Source organism: Dioscorea cayenensis, chromosome 14 (assembly GCF_009730915.1).
Source record: "Dioscorea cayenensis subsp. rotundata cultivar TDr96_F1 chromosome 14, TDr96_F1_v2_PseudoChromosome.rev07_lg8_w22 25.fasta, whole genome shotgun sequence".
NCBI lineage: Eukaryota > Viridiplantae > Streptophyta > Magnoliopsida > Dioscoreales > Dioscoreaceae > Dioscorea > Dioscorea cayenensis.
Genome location: NC_052484.1, coordinates 2,787,025 through 2,800,795, shown reverse-complemented (window position 1 = coordinate 2,800,795; position 13,771 = coordinate 2,787,025). Strand labels below are relative to the sequence as shown.

The 13,771-nt window shown below is 38.5% G+C and overlaps 2 protein-coding genes across 2 annotated transcripts; one reads left to right on the top strand and one right to left on the bottom strand.

Annotated features, from left to right (window-relative positions):
- Positions 1–260: 260 nt before the first annotated feature.
- Positions 261–9,679, bottom strand: LOC120275445 (serine carboxypeptidase-like). Its single transcript, XM_039282018.1, is given in 10 exon segments — positions 261–576; positions 770–903; positions 1,097–1,328; positions 1,330–1,356; positions 1,429–1,514; positions 6,936–7,089; positions 7,162–7,305; positions 8,014–8,133; positions 8,545–8,713; positions 9,337–9,679. Coding segments are annotated over 10 exon segments (1,509 nt in total). The 5' UTR covers positions 9,654–9,679; the 3' UTR covers positions 261–450.
- Positions 9,680–11,644: 1,965 nt separating this feature from the next.
- LOC120275444 (purine-uracil permease NCS1-like) lies at positions 11,645–13,464 on the top strand. The gene has a single exon (XM_039282017.1). It carries the CDS (start codon positions 11,679–11,681, stop codon positions 13,323–13,325), a length of 1,647 nt encoding a protein of 548 aa, XP_039137951.1. The 5' UTR covers positions 11,645–11,678; the 3' UTR covers positions 13,326–13,464.
- Positions 13,465–13,771: the final 307 nt, after the last annotated feature.

The following is a 13,771-nucleotide window of genomic DNA, read 5'->3' as shown; positions in this document are numbered from 1 at the left end:
CAATAGTATGACACAAGAGTGCAAGAATGAGGACAAGGGTTCGAATTCTTCCCCCGATAATACTGTTTATGCACTGTTCACGGGCCTAGGTGTGAATCTTTTAAAAGAGAAACATTAGTTTCACCCCTCCAGACTGATGCACCTCCATACCTGTCTGTCCCTTTGACAATCCTTTAAATAAAGAGCACTTGTTGTCTATTAATAATAAAATAAAATAAAATAATTGACCATACTTCAAAACAACAATTTTCACAGAAACATTTCACAACCCAGCACATCTGAAACATATATATTCAAGTTTATCTGCAAATACATTTGCATTTTTCTCTCATTCCATCAGAAAAAAAAACAAGAAAAAAACAAGCAGAAATGTTTTTATCATCTCACCATTTCATAGTTAGCGATAAGTGATTAATTAGTAGTATTAAATTTTTGCCGTAATTAGATATATTAAATTTCGGCATGAAGTTCATTGCTTTCAGAATACTGAGCAAGCTCCCCTCGAGTCCACCTTTTCAGCATCTCTAATGCAGCCTTCGGCTGATCCATCGGGACCATGTGCCCGGCATCATGAACCTATCAATCAACAAGTACCAATTAACAACACAAGACTTATTTATGATAGAATAACTAATAATCCCACATCAATTAATTTTAGAAAAATATACATTTGAATATATAAGACTGGGGTTTCTCATTCTATCAACTTAAGCTTTTTGGATTGAGTTGGGCATAGGTAATATGTTTGGTTGGCGTTAACAAGATATACCTTGAGAAAACTTAGTGGTCCATAAGTTTTCAAGAGTCCTGCTTCAGCTCCATCGACAGTGAATGGAAGCTCCGATGATGAGACAAACTTTTGCTGACCGGACCACTCCATGGAATGTACCCACCTTGAATTTCCTGCTCAAATGAAATGATTTAACTTTATCTTTCGCAATTATTTCGCTCATAGTATTGCACTTTCCAAAAGTATCGGAATAAACTTCTCGAAGCCAAATGAAAAGTAGAAACAATTAAAAATCAAGACAATCTAAAGAGTATGAGAAGTGAATCAACGATGCGCAAATACATAGCATTAAGGTAGTAGTTTTACCGAGCCAGTTGCATATAAGATCATACTCCCCGGCATAAATGAGGACCTTCACGCCGTCCTCAAGTAGAGCAGGAATACCAACTTCCAAATTCCTCATCCAGTCGGTAAGCATCGCCTGGTAAACAGTGGGACTGCACGAAATGAACTCTATGTCACCGACTCCAAGAGACTTTCTAACAGATTTAAGGTTGAGGAATTTTTCCATGTTCGAAAAAAATCATAACAGAGATCCCCTCACATTGCTTCCTGATGTCGTAGTACTACAAAGATCGGTGGACAAACAGTTAAAACCGTATTTCTTCAGTTGTTATTTAAAAAGAAGAAGTCATTACATTTATTCCGTCCGCAATCTTAATAATTGAATTAAATATCGCATTGCAAACCAGCAGAGATGCTAAGCAAGTAACTGTCCCCCGATGTACCTAAAACATCATTTTCATTATCATCAATATACCACAAGAAGGAAAAAAATCAGTAAAAACATCACACATTTAAACATGTCCTGAGAGGAATCAAGAATGAAAAACACAAATTATTAAGCAACTAAATATTTGCATAAGCTACAGAACATATTCCAAAGCTCAACAACAAATTCTGGGTAACATGAAATGATCATGTGAATTCAACTCAATGTGAATAAAATATAAATAAAAGGCTTTTTTTTTTGTATCTTGTATGTCCTTGATAAAATGGTTAATTTTTTGCATATTTTTTAAAAAAAATTCCTTTGTACAGTCTCAAAAGTTGAATTTGTTTCACTCGTTCACAAGATTTTTAAAAACACAACCTAATATTTTTAAACAAGAAATGACAAAGCCCATTAGTCATGTTAGAGTTATGTTATAGTTTATATTTGGTTAATGGGCCATATTGGGCCCATACCACAAAACCCTAGTATTTCTCTATATATATCCTTATACTCCTTTACTAATGACATATACAAATTATTTCTCCTATTCTCACATGGTACTAGAGCTCTAGGTTAAACCCTAGCCGCCGCTGCCGCCGCCGCCACCGCCACTCCAAACCCTAGTCTTCCACCCACCGCCGCCACCTCTACCACCAGCCGTTATTCATCTCTTGCCGTTCTTGTTGGTCTATGGGCACCTGGTGATGTTCCTCAGCCCTCACCAGTGATGCCCTTGTCTTGTTGCTGAAGGATTTGTCTTATCGTCGTCATGTCTTCGTTTCATGATTCTTTAGTTAAGAATCTCCATTGTACCTCGCAAAAGTTGGATGGAAGGAACTATGTTTTTTGGGCGCAGAGATTTGAGCAGTTCCTTACGTCTCATAAAAAATCGTCGTACCTCACGGCAGATCCGCCGGACTCGAAGGATGCCAAGTATGCTGATTGGCTTGCTGAGGATGCTGCAGTGCGCTCATGGTTGACCGGTAGTATGGAGCCGGATATTGCCCGAAATGTGGTGATGTTGACTACTGCAAAGGCAATTTGGGAGATGTGCAGATTAACATATGGAAATGAAAATAATATCTCTCGTGTTTTTGAGTTGTATGAGCAACTGTTTACAACCCGTCAAGGCGATCGTCATCGCCCCTCGCTCTTCACTCACATCCGTAGCTCTGTTGGATGAGTCTGGATATTTACCGACCATTAGTTCTTGATCCGCCACCTTCGTCGTTACTCGGAATGAAGTTGCGATCATCGCGATATCTTTCCCAGGCTCCCCTCGAGATGCAAAACCAGGTGAAGGGCTCTATTATGAGTTCTGAGAGAATGCCTGATCTTGCTGCTGTTTATGCTCGCGTGCTTCGCCTGTCTTCTACATCCACATCTCCATCGCCCGTTGTGTCCTCTGATCAGTCCGCTTTGCTAGTTTCTCGTGGGCGTGGTGGTAAAGGCTCCCTCGTGGTGGTCGAGGAGCCGGCCGTGGTGATTCTTGGAATAGGTTTGTGTGTACCTTTCGTCGACGGCCAGCCACACCGAGGATCGTTGTTGGGATAAGCATGGTCGCCGCGGCTGGCCAATGCTAGTACCGAGGATGGTCGATCCGTCACCCACTAGTGCTGAACAGTTTATCACTATCTCTCAGGCTGACTTTGCACGGTTCCAGCTGACTCGTGGCACGCGTCTCACACCACGCCTCTTCTTCCGCTTCCTCGGGTAATGCCTTTCTTGCTTCCGTGACGCTCCCTGGATTATCGACTCGGGGCCTCTTCCTCACATGATAGGTACAAAAACCCTTTTTCCAAAAAATCTTTCTCCATCTATTTTTCATTCTGTGGCAATTGCCGATGGACGATCGTGCTTTAGTGTCCCGGGAGAGGGAGTTGTCAGCGAGCTTCCTCTCGACTTAGACTAAATAATGTCCTTTATGTACCTGAATTTCCAATCAACTTGCTATCCGTTTCTGCGATCACCAAACATTTGAATTGTAGTGTAACATTTTTTTCCTTTTTCATCGTATTTTTTTCGAGGATCCGCAGACGGGGAAGAGGATTGGTTTGAGGGCGTAATCGCGGTGACGGGCGTATATACGTTAGTGCGTGATGATATTCCTCGTGGTTTAGCAGCATCTGTTTCTGACTCCGAGTCATCACTCATATGGCACTCGTAGATTGGGTCACCTTTCTCTTAGTCGTCTTCGACAGAAACTTTTGCCTTGGATTTGGGTCGAGTCGTTTATGTGAGTCGTGTCGATTGAGTAAACATCATCGTGCTACCTTTAAACGTTCTACTCTAGTGTCTAGTCGGTCGTTATTTGATTTAGTTCATTGTGATGTTTGGGGACCTTCTAAGGTCGCGTCTATTTCTGGGTCATCGTTACTATGTTGTGTTTGTTGATGATTTTTTTCCCAAGTGTCTTGGGTATATTTGTTAAAAGACCGTCGGTCTATTAGCGATGTCCTTCAAAAAATTCATTTTTGGAAATAAAAAAATCAATTTTCCATTGTTCTCAAATATCTTCGCATCGATAATGCTTTTAGAATTTGTCTCTTCCGTCAGAAATTCTTTTATGATGCCCTTTGGAATTATTCATCAAACCACCCGTCCACACACCTCTCAACAAAAATGGAGTAGTCGAAAGAAAGCATCGTCACATCTTGGATGTTGCACGCACTCTCTTGGTAGAGCGTAATGTTCCCTATGTATTTGTGGTCTCGATGCTATCTCGACTCGCAGCTCATCTTATTAATCGTATGCCTTCTGCACCCTTTAGGGGAGAGGTTCCTTTTACGTCGCCTTCTACCTAATACCGAGTTGTTTCACTTATCCCCTCGTGTTTTTCGGGTCAGTGTTGGTTTTGTTCAAGATTTAACTCCTAGTTTGGACAAGTTGCGCCCGCGTGAGCTTAAATGTGTTTTTGTTGGTTATTCCCGCACCCAACGTGGATACCGGTTGTTTCATCCGACTAGTCGGAAGTATTTTGTGTCTATGGATGTCACGTTTTTTGAGTCTCAATCATTTCTCTGATTCAGTTTCTCACGATATGTTAATTACGTCATCTGATATTGTTCTCCCCATCCCTGTCTAGGTCCCTCCACCTGTGACTATGCCTAGTGTGACGCCTCCTCCATTGGATACAGATGTTGGTCGTTTTGGACAGGTTTATCATCGACGCCAACGTGTACCACCGCCAGCTCCGCCCACTCCTGTCCTCTCCCCGGACCATACAGATCCGTCTCTTGATCTTCCCATTGCCTTTCGCAAAGGTATTCGTTCTTGTACTAAACATACCATCTCCCTTTTTGTTTCTTATGATAATCTTCACCCGTCCTTCCGCACATTTGCTTTTTCCTTGTCTGCTGAGTCAATTCCCAGGAACTACCAGGATGCGCGTTTGCTTCCACAATGCCAAACGGCAATAAATGAGGAAATGGAAGCCTTGAGATCTCGTGGTACATGGGCGCTAGTGCCTCGCCTGCCGATGCCGGTCATCACTGCACGATGGGTCTCTCTATCAAGCACAAAGCGGATGGTACAGCTTGATCGCTACAAAGCTCCGCTAGTGGCCCGTGGTTTTACTCGGACTTATGGTGTTGATTATGCTCGAGACTTTTTTTCACCGATTGCTCGCCTAAATTCCATTCGCATTCTCATCGTCGGTAGCTATGAATCGATCATGGACACTCGTCAACTTGATGTGAAGAATGCCTTTCTCATGGAGACTTAGTTGAGATCGTGTTTATGGAACAACCTCCTGAGTATGTCGCTCGTGGGGAGAATCTAGTCTCGCCCATCTCAAGAAAGCGATCTATGGTCCCGAAACAAAGTCCTCGTGCATGGTTTGACAAATTTAGTGTAATTGCAGTCTGCGTATGGTTTTCGCAGTGTAATGTGGATCATTCTGTTCTATAAGAACACTTCATCCTGGGTTGTGTTGTACTTGCGGTATATGTCGATGACATCTTGTTGACGGGTAGTGATCGTCGTGGAATCTGTAGAACTAAGGAGCATTTAATGAAGCATTTCGTTACACCCGAGACATGGACGACCCGGATACTTCCTTGGTATTGAGTTTCGCATATGCTAAAGGAAAGATGACGCCTCACAGCGGAAGTATGTGTTGGACTTACTTGAGGAGACTGGGTTTATTGGGTTAGTAAACCGGAGAATACACCTATTGAAAGCGCTCACCACCCTTTTTGGGGAGACATCTTCCCCATTTCTCAAAAGATCTCGGTCAATACTGAGACGTTTGATTGGCAAGCTCATTTATCTAATCGTCACTCGCCTTGATATATGTTACGCTAGCTGGACTCCTCGAGTCGGGCTTTTTACGCATGAGCCACGAGAAGTTCACTCGGCATGGTGCTCTGAGGGTTCTTGCATATGTTAAAGGAGCACCCGACAAATGTCTTCTCTACAAGAATCAAAGTCACCTAGATGTTGCAGAAAGATATTCGACTCGGGTCAGGCTCGGTGATAGAGGAGACGTAAAAGTCTACGTCGGGCTTCAGACGTATGTCGGTGAAACTTGGTTACTTGGCTAAGCAAGAAACGAATGTGGTTTCGAGATCGAGTGCGATGCAGTATAGATCGATGGCACGGGCATGCACTCGTGAGATGGTTCTGGGTGCGCTCTTTTCTATCCGAGTTGGGATTCCCTATCACAATACCTATCGCAGATGTTGTGTGATAACCAGGCCGCCATCTTCATTGCAAAATAATCCAACATTCCATGAGCGCATCAAGCACGTGGAGGTTGATTGTCACTATGTTCGTGATATGGTACTCAAGGAGTCATCTCTATCACCAGTATACCCGATCGTCTCGAGCTAACCGCATGGATATCTTCACCAAAGGTTTAAATGTTAAAGTCTTTAGTAATCTAGTGTAACAAGTCGGGCATGCTCGATATATATGCTCCAGCTTGAGGGGGAGTGTTAGGGTTATGTTATAGTTTATATTTGGTTAATGGGCCATATTGGGCCCATACCACAAAACCCTAGTATTTCTCTATATATATCCTTATACTCCTTTACTAATGACATATACAAATTATTTCTCCTATTCTCACAAGTCATTGAAAGTTTTCATACAAGCACTTAAATTTTTAAAAATTACATATAACAACCAAAAACCTAACGTTCCTTCTTACAGTATTTATGCATTTAAAAAATAGAAAAAAAGGCAAAGAAAAACTAATCATATAAGTTTTATATTCATAATATATATAAATATATATAAATATATATATATATATATATTTTGTAGAGCGGTATAGAATTTGTAGCACTTCAAGGGCAATGCAAGAAAGAATCCAATTTGTAGAGCAGTATACACAAAAGCTATTTTCCCAGAAATATATAAGAAATTAATCATTTCATTGGGCATACAAAATAAAACTCTTAATGAAAATTAAAAATCAACAAGAATTACCACATAGCTTAATAGCAAGTTCACATGCAGGATATATCTTGTTAATCCTTTTATATTCAGCTTCGTGAATAACTCCCATATCCAACGCATAGTCTGTGTATGCTTTATATTGAATTGCAGGATCTGTGAGTCCGTTACCAATAGCAAAGCCCTGCACAACAATCGATCAGTTAAGGGAATTCAACAGAGATTGACTAGCAGCTTTGAATCAACAATAATGCACCTTCAAGTTAATGTGCAACCCGTCCATAGCTTTGTTTCCTGCATGAACTCGACTTGCAAAAGCCGGAATGTAATGCCCAGCATATGATTCACCAGTTATATAGAAATCATTACTGGCGTACTTTGGGTGTGTGGCAAAGAAAGCCTAATAACAGAAAAAGCAAAGAGAACATATTGATCATGTATACAATCAAAAGGTCGCACATTTAATGTTCATAAATGGAATATAATTTGGCCATTAGATGGTTCATAAATGCTAGAAAAGGGATACATTGTACAAACTTTAAAGAAAGAACAACTGATTTAATATTTCAATATATTTCAATATATTTCTAAATGAAAGACAAACTCTCCATCAAGGACAGGCACCAAGGACAAAATTTAATTGATGATGTTGACTGGTTTATAAAGAACAACTCAATTGACAAGGCTTCTATGAGCACATGGTTCGGTGGAGAGTTAAATACGATGACTTAACCCTGCATATAAGAGTCTATGTCCTCATCTCTAAGCCTCAACACTAAGCCTCAACACTAAGGCTATCAATAGGAAGAATTGAGTTTTTTTTTAAAAAAAGGAACACAACAACGACAACCATATGAGTCAAAGAACCATTTAGCCAAGGTCACTACCATACTCAAATGCCAGACTTACATAGTTAAACGATTAACATTGAAATAAGTTATTATAAGATACAGTAAAAAGATTCATATGGCAGACTTATATAGTTAAAAAATTAACATTATAACAAGTTATTATCGGATACCGTAAAAAAATTCATATGCCAGAATTATATAGTTAAATGATTAACATTGAAACAAGTTATTATCGGATACCATAAAAAGATTCATACCTGCAAAAAATCATATAGGTCGTCACTGACACCCTTCTCATCATGTCGAATATCACGCCTGTCTGAGCTATAGCTAAAACCAGTTCCAGTGGGCTGATCCACATATATAAGGTTCGATGCCTGGAAGTTCAACAAAAACTCTCGTATGTATTTCGAAGTAAAAAAAAGATCATTCACAGGAATGCAAAAGTTTAGTTTTGGATATAGCCATATGCTAAACATGTTGATAAACATAAAAAATAAAATAAAATGACAATCTAACTAAACATTGAGTTTATTATGCTGATCACATTCAAGAAAGGTACAACAATATTAATCTAAACATTCAATTTTTTTCCCCGCCCTTTGGCAAATTTCACAGTATGAAAGAAACATAAACAATGTGTGCTTGAAACAATAAATATGAAAAATAGAAGCAATAGCGTGCCCATTTCTTTACTTCATGAGAACAGCTACCTTACACCAACCATATAGTACCAATAACAATATTAGTGAACATACAAACTAATATAAGCATTTGTGCAAAAATACCTTATCCCAACCAAAGTCATTCCAGACAAGAGTCATGTTGTCAGCAATAGTGAAAGGTCCATTCTCATAGAAAACAGCTAACTCGCTGCTACAACCCGGTCCTCCAGTCAACCAAATAACCACAGGATCATCCTTGCTATTCCTCGATTCGAAGAAAAAGTAGAACATCCTAAAAAACCATCAAATACTTATAAGTAGTGCATGTACCAAAAGCAAGAGCACACTATCAGCTCTAACAAAAGATACAACCCAAATTATTGTCAGTTTTGCATAAACATGATACATATTTTACAAGTTAACCTATAGTTATTCTGAAATAAATTTGGTTACCAAAAGAAATTGAGTACAGGACCCCACCTGGAAGAATCTAAACATTTGAGAAGTATACGTGCAATTTGCATTTTCAGTATATAGACCTTGCGTGTGGTGTACATGCAAATAAAAGCCAATTATTCATCCAAAATCTACTCAACTGCGTATCGCATTGCAATACAAAACCGCACACATAATTCCAACCAAGCTTCAAGGACGATCTTAAATCCATGAAACTACACCTTAAAACACAAATTCAATAGCAAACGCTCAATCTAAACAATCCAAATCGCCATTCCCATAAAAATCACAACACCTTTGTACTCAAATCACATCCAGAAACCCAATCAAATTCACAACAAAGCACCAAAACACCAATCAAAATCAATTATTTATTTGTTCTTCTTGATCCGAATCAAACAAATCAAGCCCAATCAAATCATCAAAGAATTAAAACAAAAAAGGGGAGAAAGAACTCACTTTGCGTCATGGGAATGGGGGAGGGGATAGTACCCAGCATGAAGCCCAAGATCCTCAATAGAATCACCACCCGAAAGTCCCGGAAGGGAAAAAGGCTTCTCCACGATGGTCCGCCCATTGGTCTGGTGGAACGCCGCGGAGCCGGAATCGGGGGAGAGATCCTTGGGAAAGAGATTAAGGGCGCGGATGAACCTCTCAGCCTGATCGGAAGGGAAAGCAGCGTCGGCGGGAAGGGTGAGAGCTTGAGAGAATCGGGAAGAGGGGGAGGAGAAGAGGAGAATGGAAGAGAAGAGGAGGGAGAGAAGGAAAGGTGCCATCTTTGAGCAATGGGGAACGCCATTGGAGAAGAGAAAAGCGCAAGCTTTTATAGAGGAAAGAGAATGGTAGTTAAGACGAAAAGATGAGATTTTTTTTTGGGATTTTTGTCTTATTTACTTTTACAACCCTATAAAATCCTAAAATTACAGTGTTTTTTTTGTAATAATAATAATTATTAATAATAACAATGATAAATTTATATTTACATAGAAATTATTGGAATTTTTTAGTCATGTATTTAGTGAATTTTTAATTTTTTTCAAATTACATTATGTAATGTGTAAGCGTGTGTGTGAAAACTTCATAATAATAAAATATGAGTACTATATTATAAAGGATTTGTGGATTTCCATATATTATGAAATATTTATTAGAATAATATGATAAAAAATAGAAATAAAATTATATACTTATGTCAAAGTATGTGTATTTGTGTATATAGTCCTCGAAAAAAATTATATACATGTATATATTCGGTAAAGATAGAAAATTTGCAAAATATGCAAATGTACTTAATTATTATATGATTTTTATTGGAGTATATATAATCTAGACATTGACATATTTATGTTCATAAAAGAACTCTCAACTTTGACAAAGAATAAAATAAATAAATTTGATAAACATTGCCTAGCATACAGTCAAAAAGGCATGTGGGCGTAAGTGAGGAGACAGAGAACATCCCTTCATCATCAATATTATACTATGCAATATTGCAAAAAATACTATATAGTACTATTTATTTACTGATCACTCGATCCTTGTAGGAGTTATATTTTTCACCGTTCCGGAGTTTCAAAACATGAGAAATTTACTATTATGAATTATGAACCTTGATATATCATGTTTGAATTATAATTGTCTATTTTTTTGACAATTCTTTATAAGATGGTGTTTGTTGTCACTCTAAAAAAACTATAGGACAATTTTAATAATAAACTTTATAAAGCATTAATATTAAAACTTAAGCAATCCCTTATTATTGTCAATTAGACATGAAAGTTGAAAATTAAAGTTAATTATTAAAAGTCACATAAGATATATATATTGACAAATGTAAATAAATCATTTTTTTTTTGGGGGTCTCAACATTTAGTCTTTCTTACCTTTTTATTTATTTTTTTTGCATTTTATCTTTTATATTTTTTTATTAAATCTTTTGTACTCTCAATATTTTAATAGAATATCAAAAATATCTTCAGCACCCACGGCAATAGAAGGCATGAGGTGACACCAGATTCAAATGCTCCAGTACAAGGATGAGACTACCTCTCTCACTTTGGGCGCAAACCAACCAAAATAGGCATCAAGAGGCGAATTTACTCTCTTACTATCATTAAAGCACAAACATGCTCGCAAAGGGACTTACTTTTTAATTGGTGAAAACTTGTCAAGCTAACTCGCTAAGCCAACTAGTCAAGGATGTTTGTATTAGTCCAAAAGCGTTGGTCTCTAGACGGACACAAACATTGGCTCTTTCATATCAGTGAATAAGGTTGATATTATTTTTTAGCTTTAGTTTAATTTAAATTTAAAAACGAAAGTTTTGAAAATCAGTGTTTTGAAAAATTGATAAATTTTTTTAGAATTTTTCATGAAATCAAGAGACTAGAAGTAACCTGCCGTCACTTTCCTCAGAAATAATGGGTGATTTTCCATACTTTAAATTTAAAAATAAAAATTTTAAAAATATAAAAACTTTAGAAACTATCTAAAAGTTCTCTAATGACATATATATTACTTCTTCCATCATTATATTATTATTATTATTTTAATTATATTACTGCCCTCTAAAATCAGATCTCAAACAAACAAATATATATATATATATATATATATATATACACACACACAAATATAAAAGAACTAGTTGCCATATGTGCTCTCACACTCATTGGTTGAGTGGTGATCCTTGTCAACACTACTCAATCACTCAACAACCACAAAGACCATTCATTACTTGAACACATCTCTCCAAAAAGATCCTCCCCATCTGCTTGACTCTCTATTCTTCTGTTTCCACAATGCAATCCAAACTCCTCCATCTCCACCCTCCTTGTTTTCCTTTCTCCCTTTCTCAACCTCCCCACCACTCCTCCTTTCTCCACCTCCCCCATCTCAAACACCATTCTTTTCCTCATCTCAAACACTCCTCTCCTAAATCTCCTTCTTTGTCATCTTCATCATCATCATCTTCATCTTGGTCTTTGTTTTCATCTATATCAAATAACACAAACTTGGACTCTAACACAAACTCTAACCTCTCCCCCACTTCTTCTTCTAACAAAACATTCACTTCATGGGACTTTGCCACTCTTTGGATAAGCATGATCATTGGCATTCCTTCCTACTACCTTGCCGGAAGTCTTGTCGATCTCGGCATGTCTTGGTGGCAAGGAATTGCCACCATCTTTTTGGCAAACTTTCTCCTCCTTGTCCCTCTCCTCCTCACCTCCGTCCCCGGCACTAAACATGGAATTCCCTTCCCCATCCTTGCCCGTTCCTCTTTCGGCATCTCCGGCGCTCACATTCCTACTCTTCTCCGTGCTCTCATTGGTTGCGGATGGTTCGGTATCGAAACTTGGATCGGAGGAGAAGCCATTTATTTACTCCTCCCTTCCCAACTCAAGAATTCTATTCCTTTTGCATTTGTGCCTTTGCTTGGTTTAGACATATATCTGCTACAATTTATATGCTACTCCATTTTCTGCCTAGCGCAGATTTGCATTATATGGAGGGGAATAGAAGGAATTAGCAAACTAGAGAAATACTCAGCTCCGGTGCTCGTTGCGCTTACCTTTGCACTCCTTCATTGGTCATACCAAAATGCCGGTGGCTTCTCTCGCATGCTCTCGCTCTCTTCTCGCCTGAATAGGTCAGAGTTTTGGTCTCTCTTCTTCCCGGCCATCACTGCAAACATCGGATTTTGGGCTACGGTAGCACTTAACATTCCTGACTTCACTCGCTTTGCTCGAAGCCAAAAGGACCAAATCATCGGCCAAATCGGCCTACCTATCTTTATGAGCTTGTTCACCTTTGTCGGCCTAGCGGTAACTTCCTCCACCGAAGTAATCTTTGGTAGAGTGATATCCGATCCGATACGCCTTCTTGGGATGATCGGCGGACAATGGACAACAATTCTTGCGATCTTTGGCATTAGTCTTGCTACCATCACCACTAACATCGCCGCCAATGTCGTCGCCCCGGCAAATGCACTTACTAACTTATGCCCTGAGTGGTTCACTTTCCGAAGAGGAGCTCTTGTCACTGCTCTTCTTGGCTTTGCCTTCCAACCATGGAAGCTCTTGAGATCAAGCGAAAGCTTTGTGTACACTTGGTTACTTGGTTATTCTGCTTTAATGGGGCCTATGGCAGGGATCATTCTCACTGATTACTATCTTGTGAAGCACATGGAATTGAATGTTGATGCATTGTACTCTAGAAGTCCTCAAGGGGCTTATTTCTATCAAAATGGATTCAATGTGGTAGCAATTATATCTTTGGTTGTCAGCATTCTACCGATAATCCCCGGCTTTCTTCACAAGCTCGGGATTTTGCTGAACACTATGAAGCTCTTTGTCGTTCTTTACAACAATGCTTGGTTTGTAGGCTTCTTCCTATCTAGTCTCATCTATTGGGTCCTCTCCGGGAGAAAGAAGATGAATATATAAGCCTGAGTCTCTCATCCTATTAGCTCCATATCATCATAATTGGTTTTGCATCTTTTTTTGGTGAATTACAAATTGACACTTTGTAACATTTGAATTGAGAATTTGAAGTATTTGGTTGAATAAACTTGTTCTTCTTTTCCTTCTTTTTGACTTGTTGGTTTGATTAAAAAGGAATTCAATTCTTTCAATCAAATGAATCTATTAATAGTTCTTTCTACTCTTTTCCTCCTTGACAATGGAGGAGAAGATAGTTCTTTCATTTTCATTAGGGTGTTAATTTATGCATATGCATTACATGTTGTCTATTATTACTATGCTAAAAAAATTTTTACAATATCTAATTATTTTTTTAATATATTTTTCATGTGTTTTTTTGAATGAAAAAACACACAAGTTTGGGTGGTTTTGTAAGAGTCTACAAAAGATAGAGAATGGAAAGGGGGACC

Coding starts and splice junctions, on each gene's coding strand:
- LOC120275444 (XM_039282017.1), top strand. CDS start 11,679: ATGCAATCCAAACTCCTCCATCTCCACCCTCCTTGTTTTCCTTTCTCC.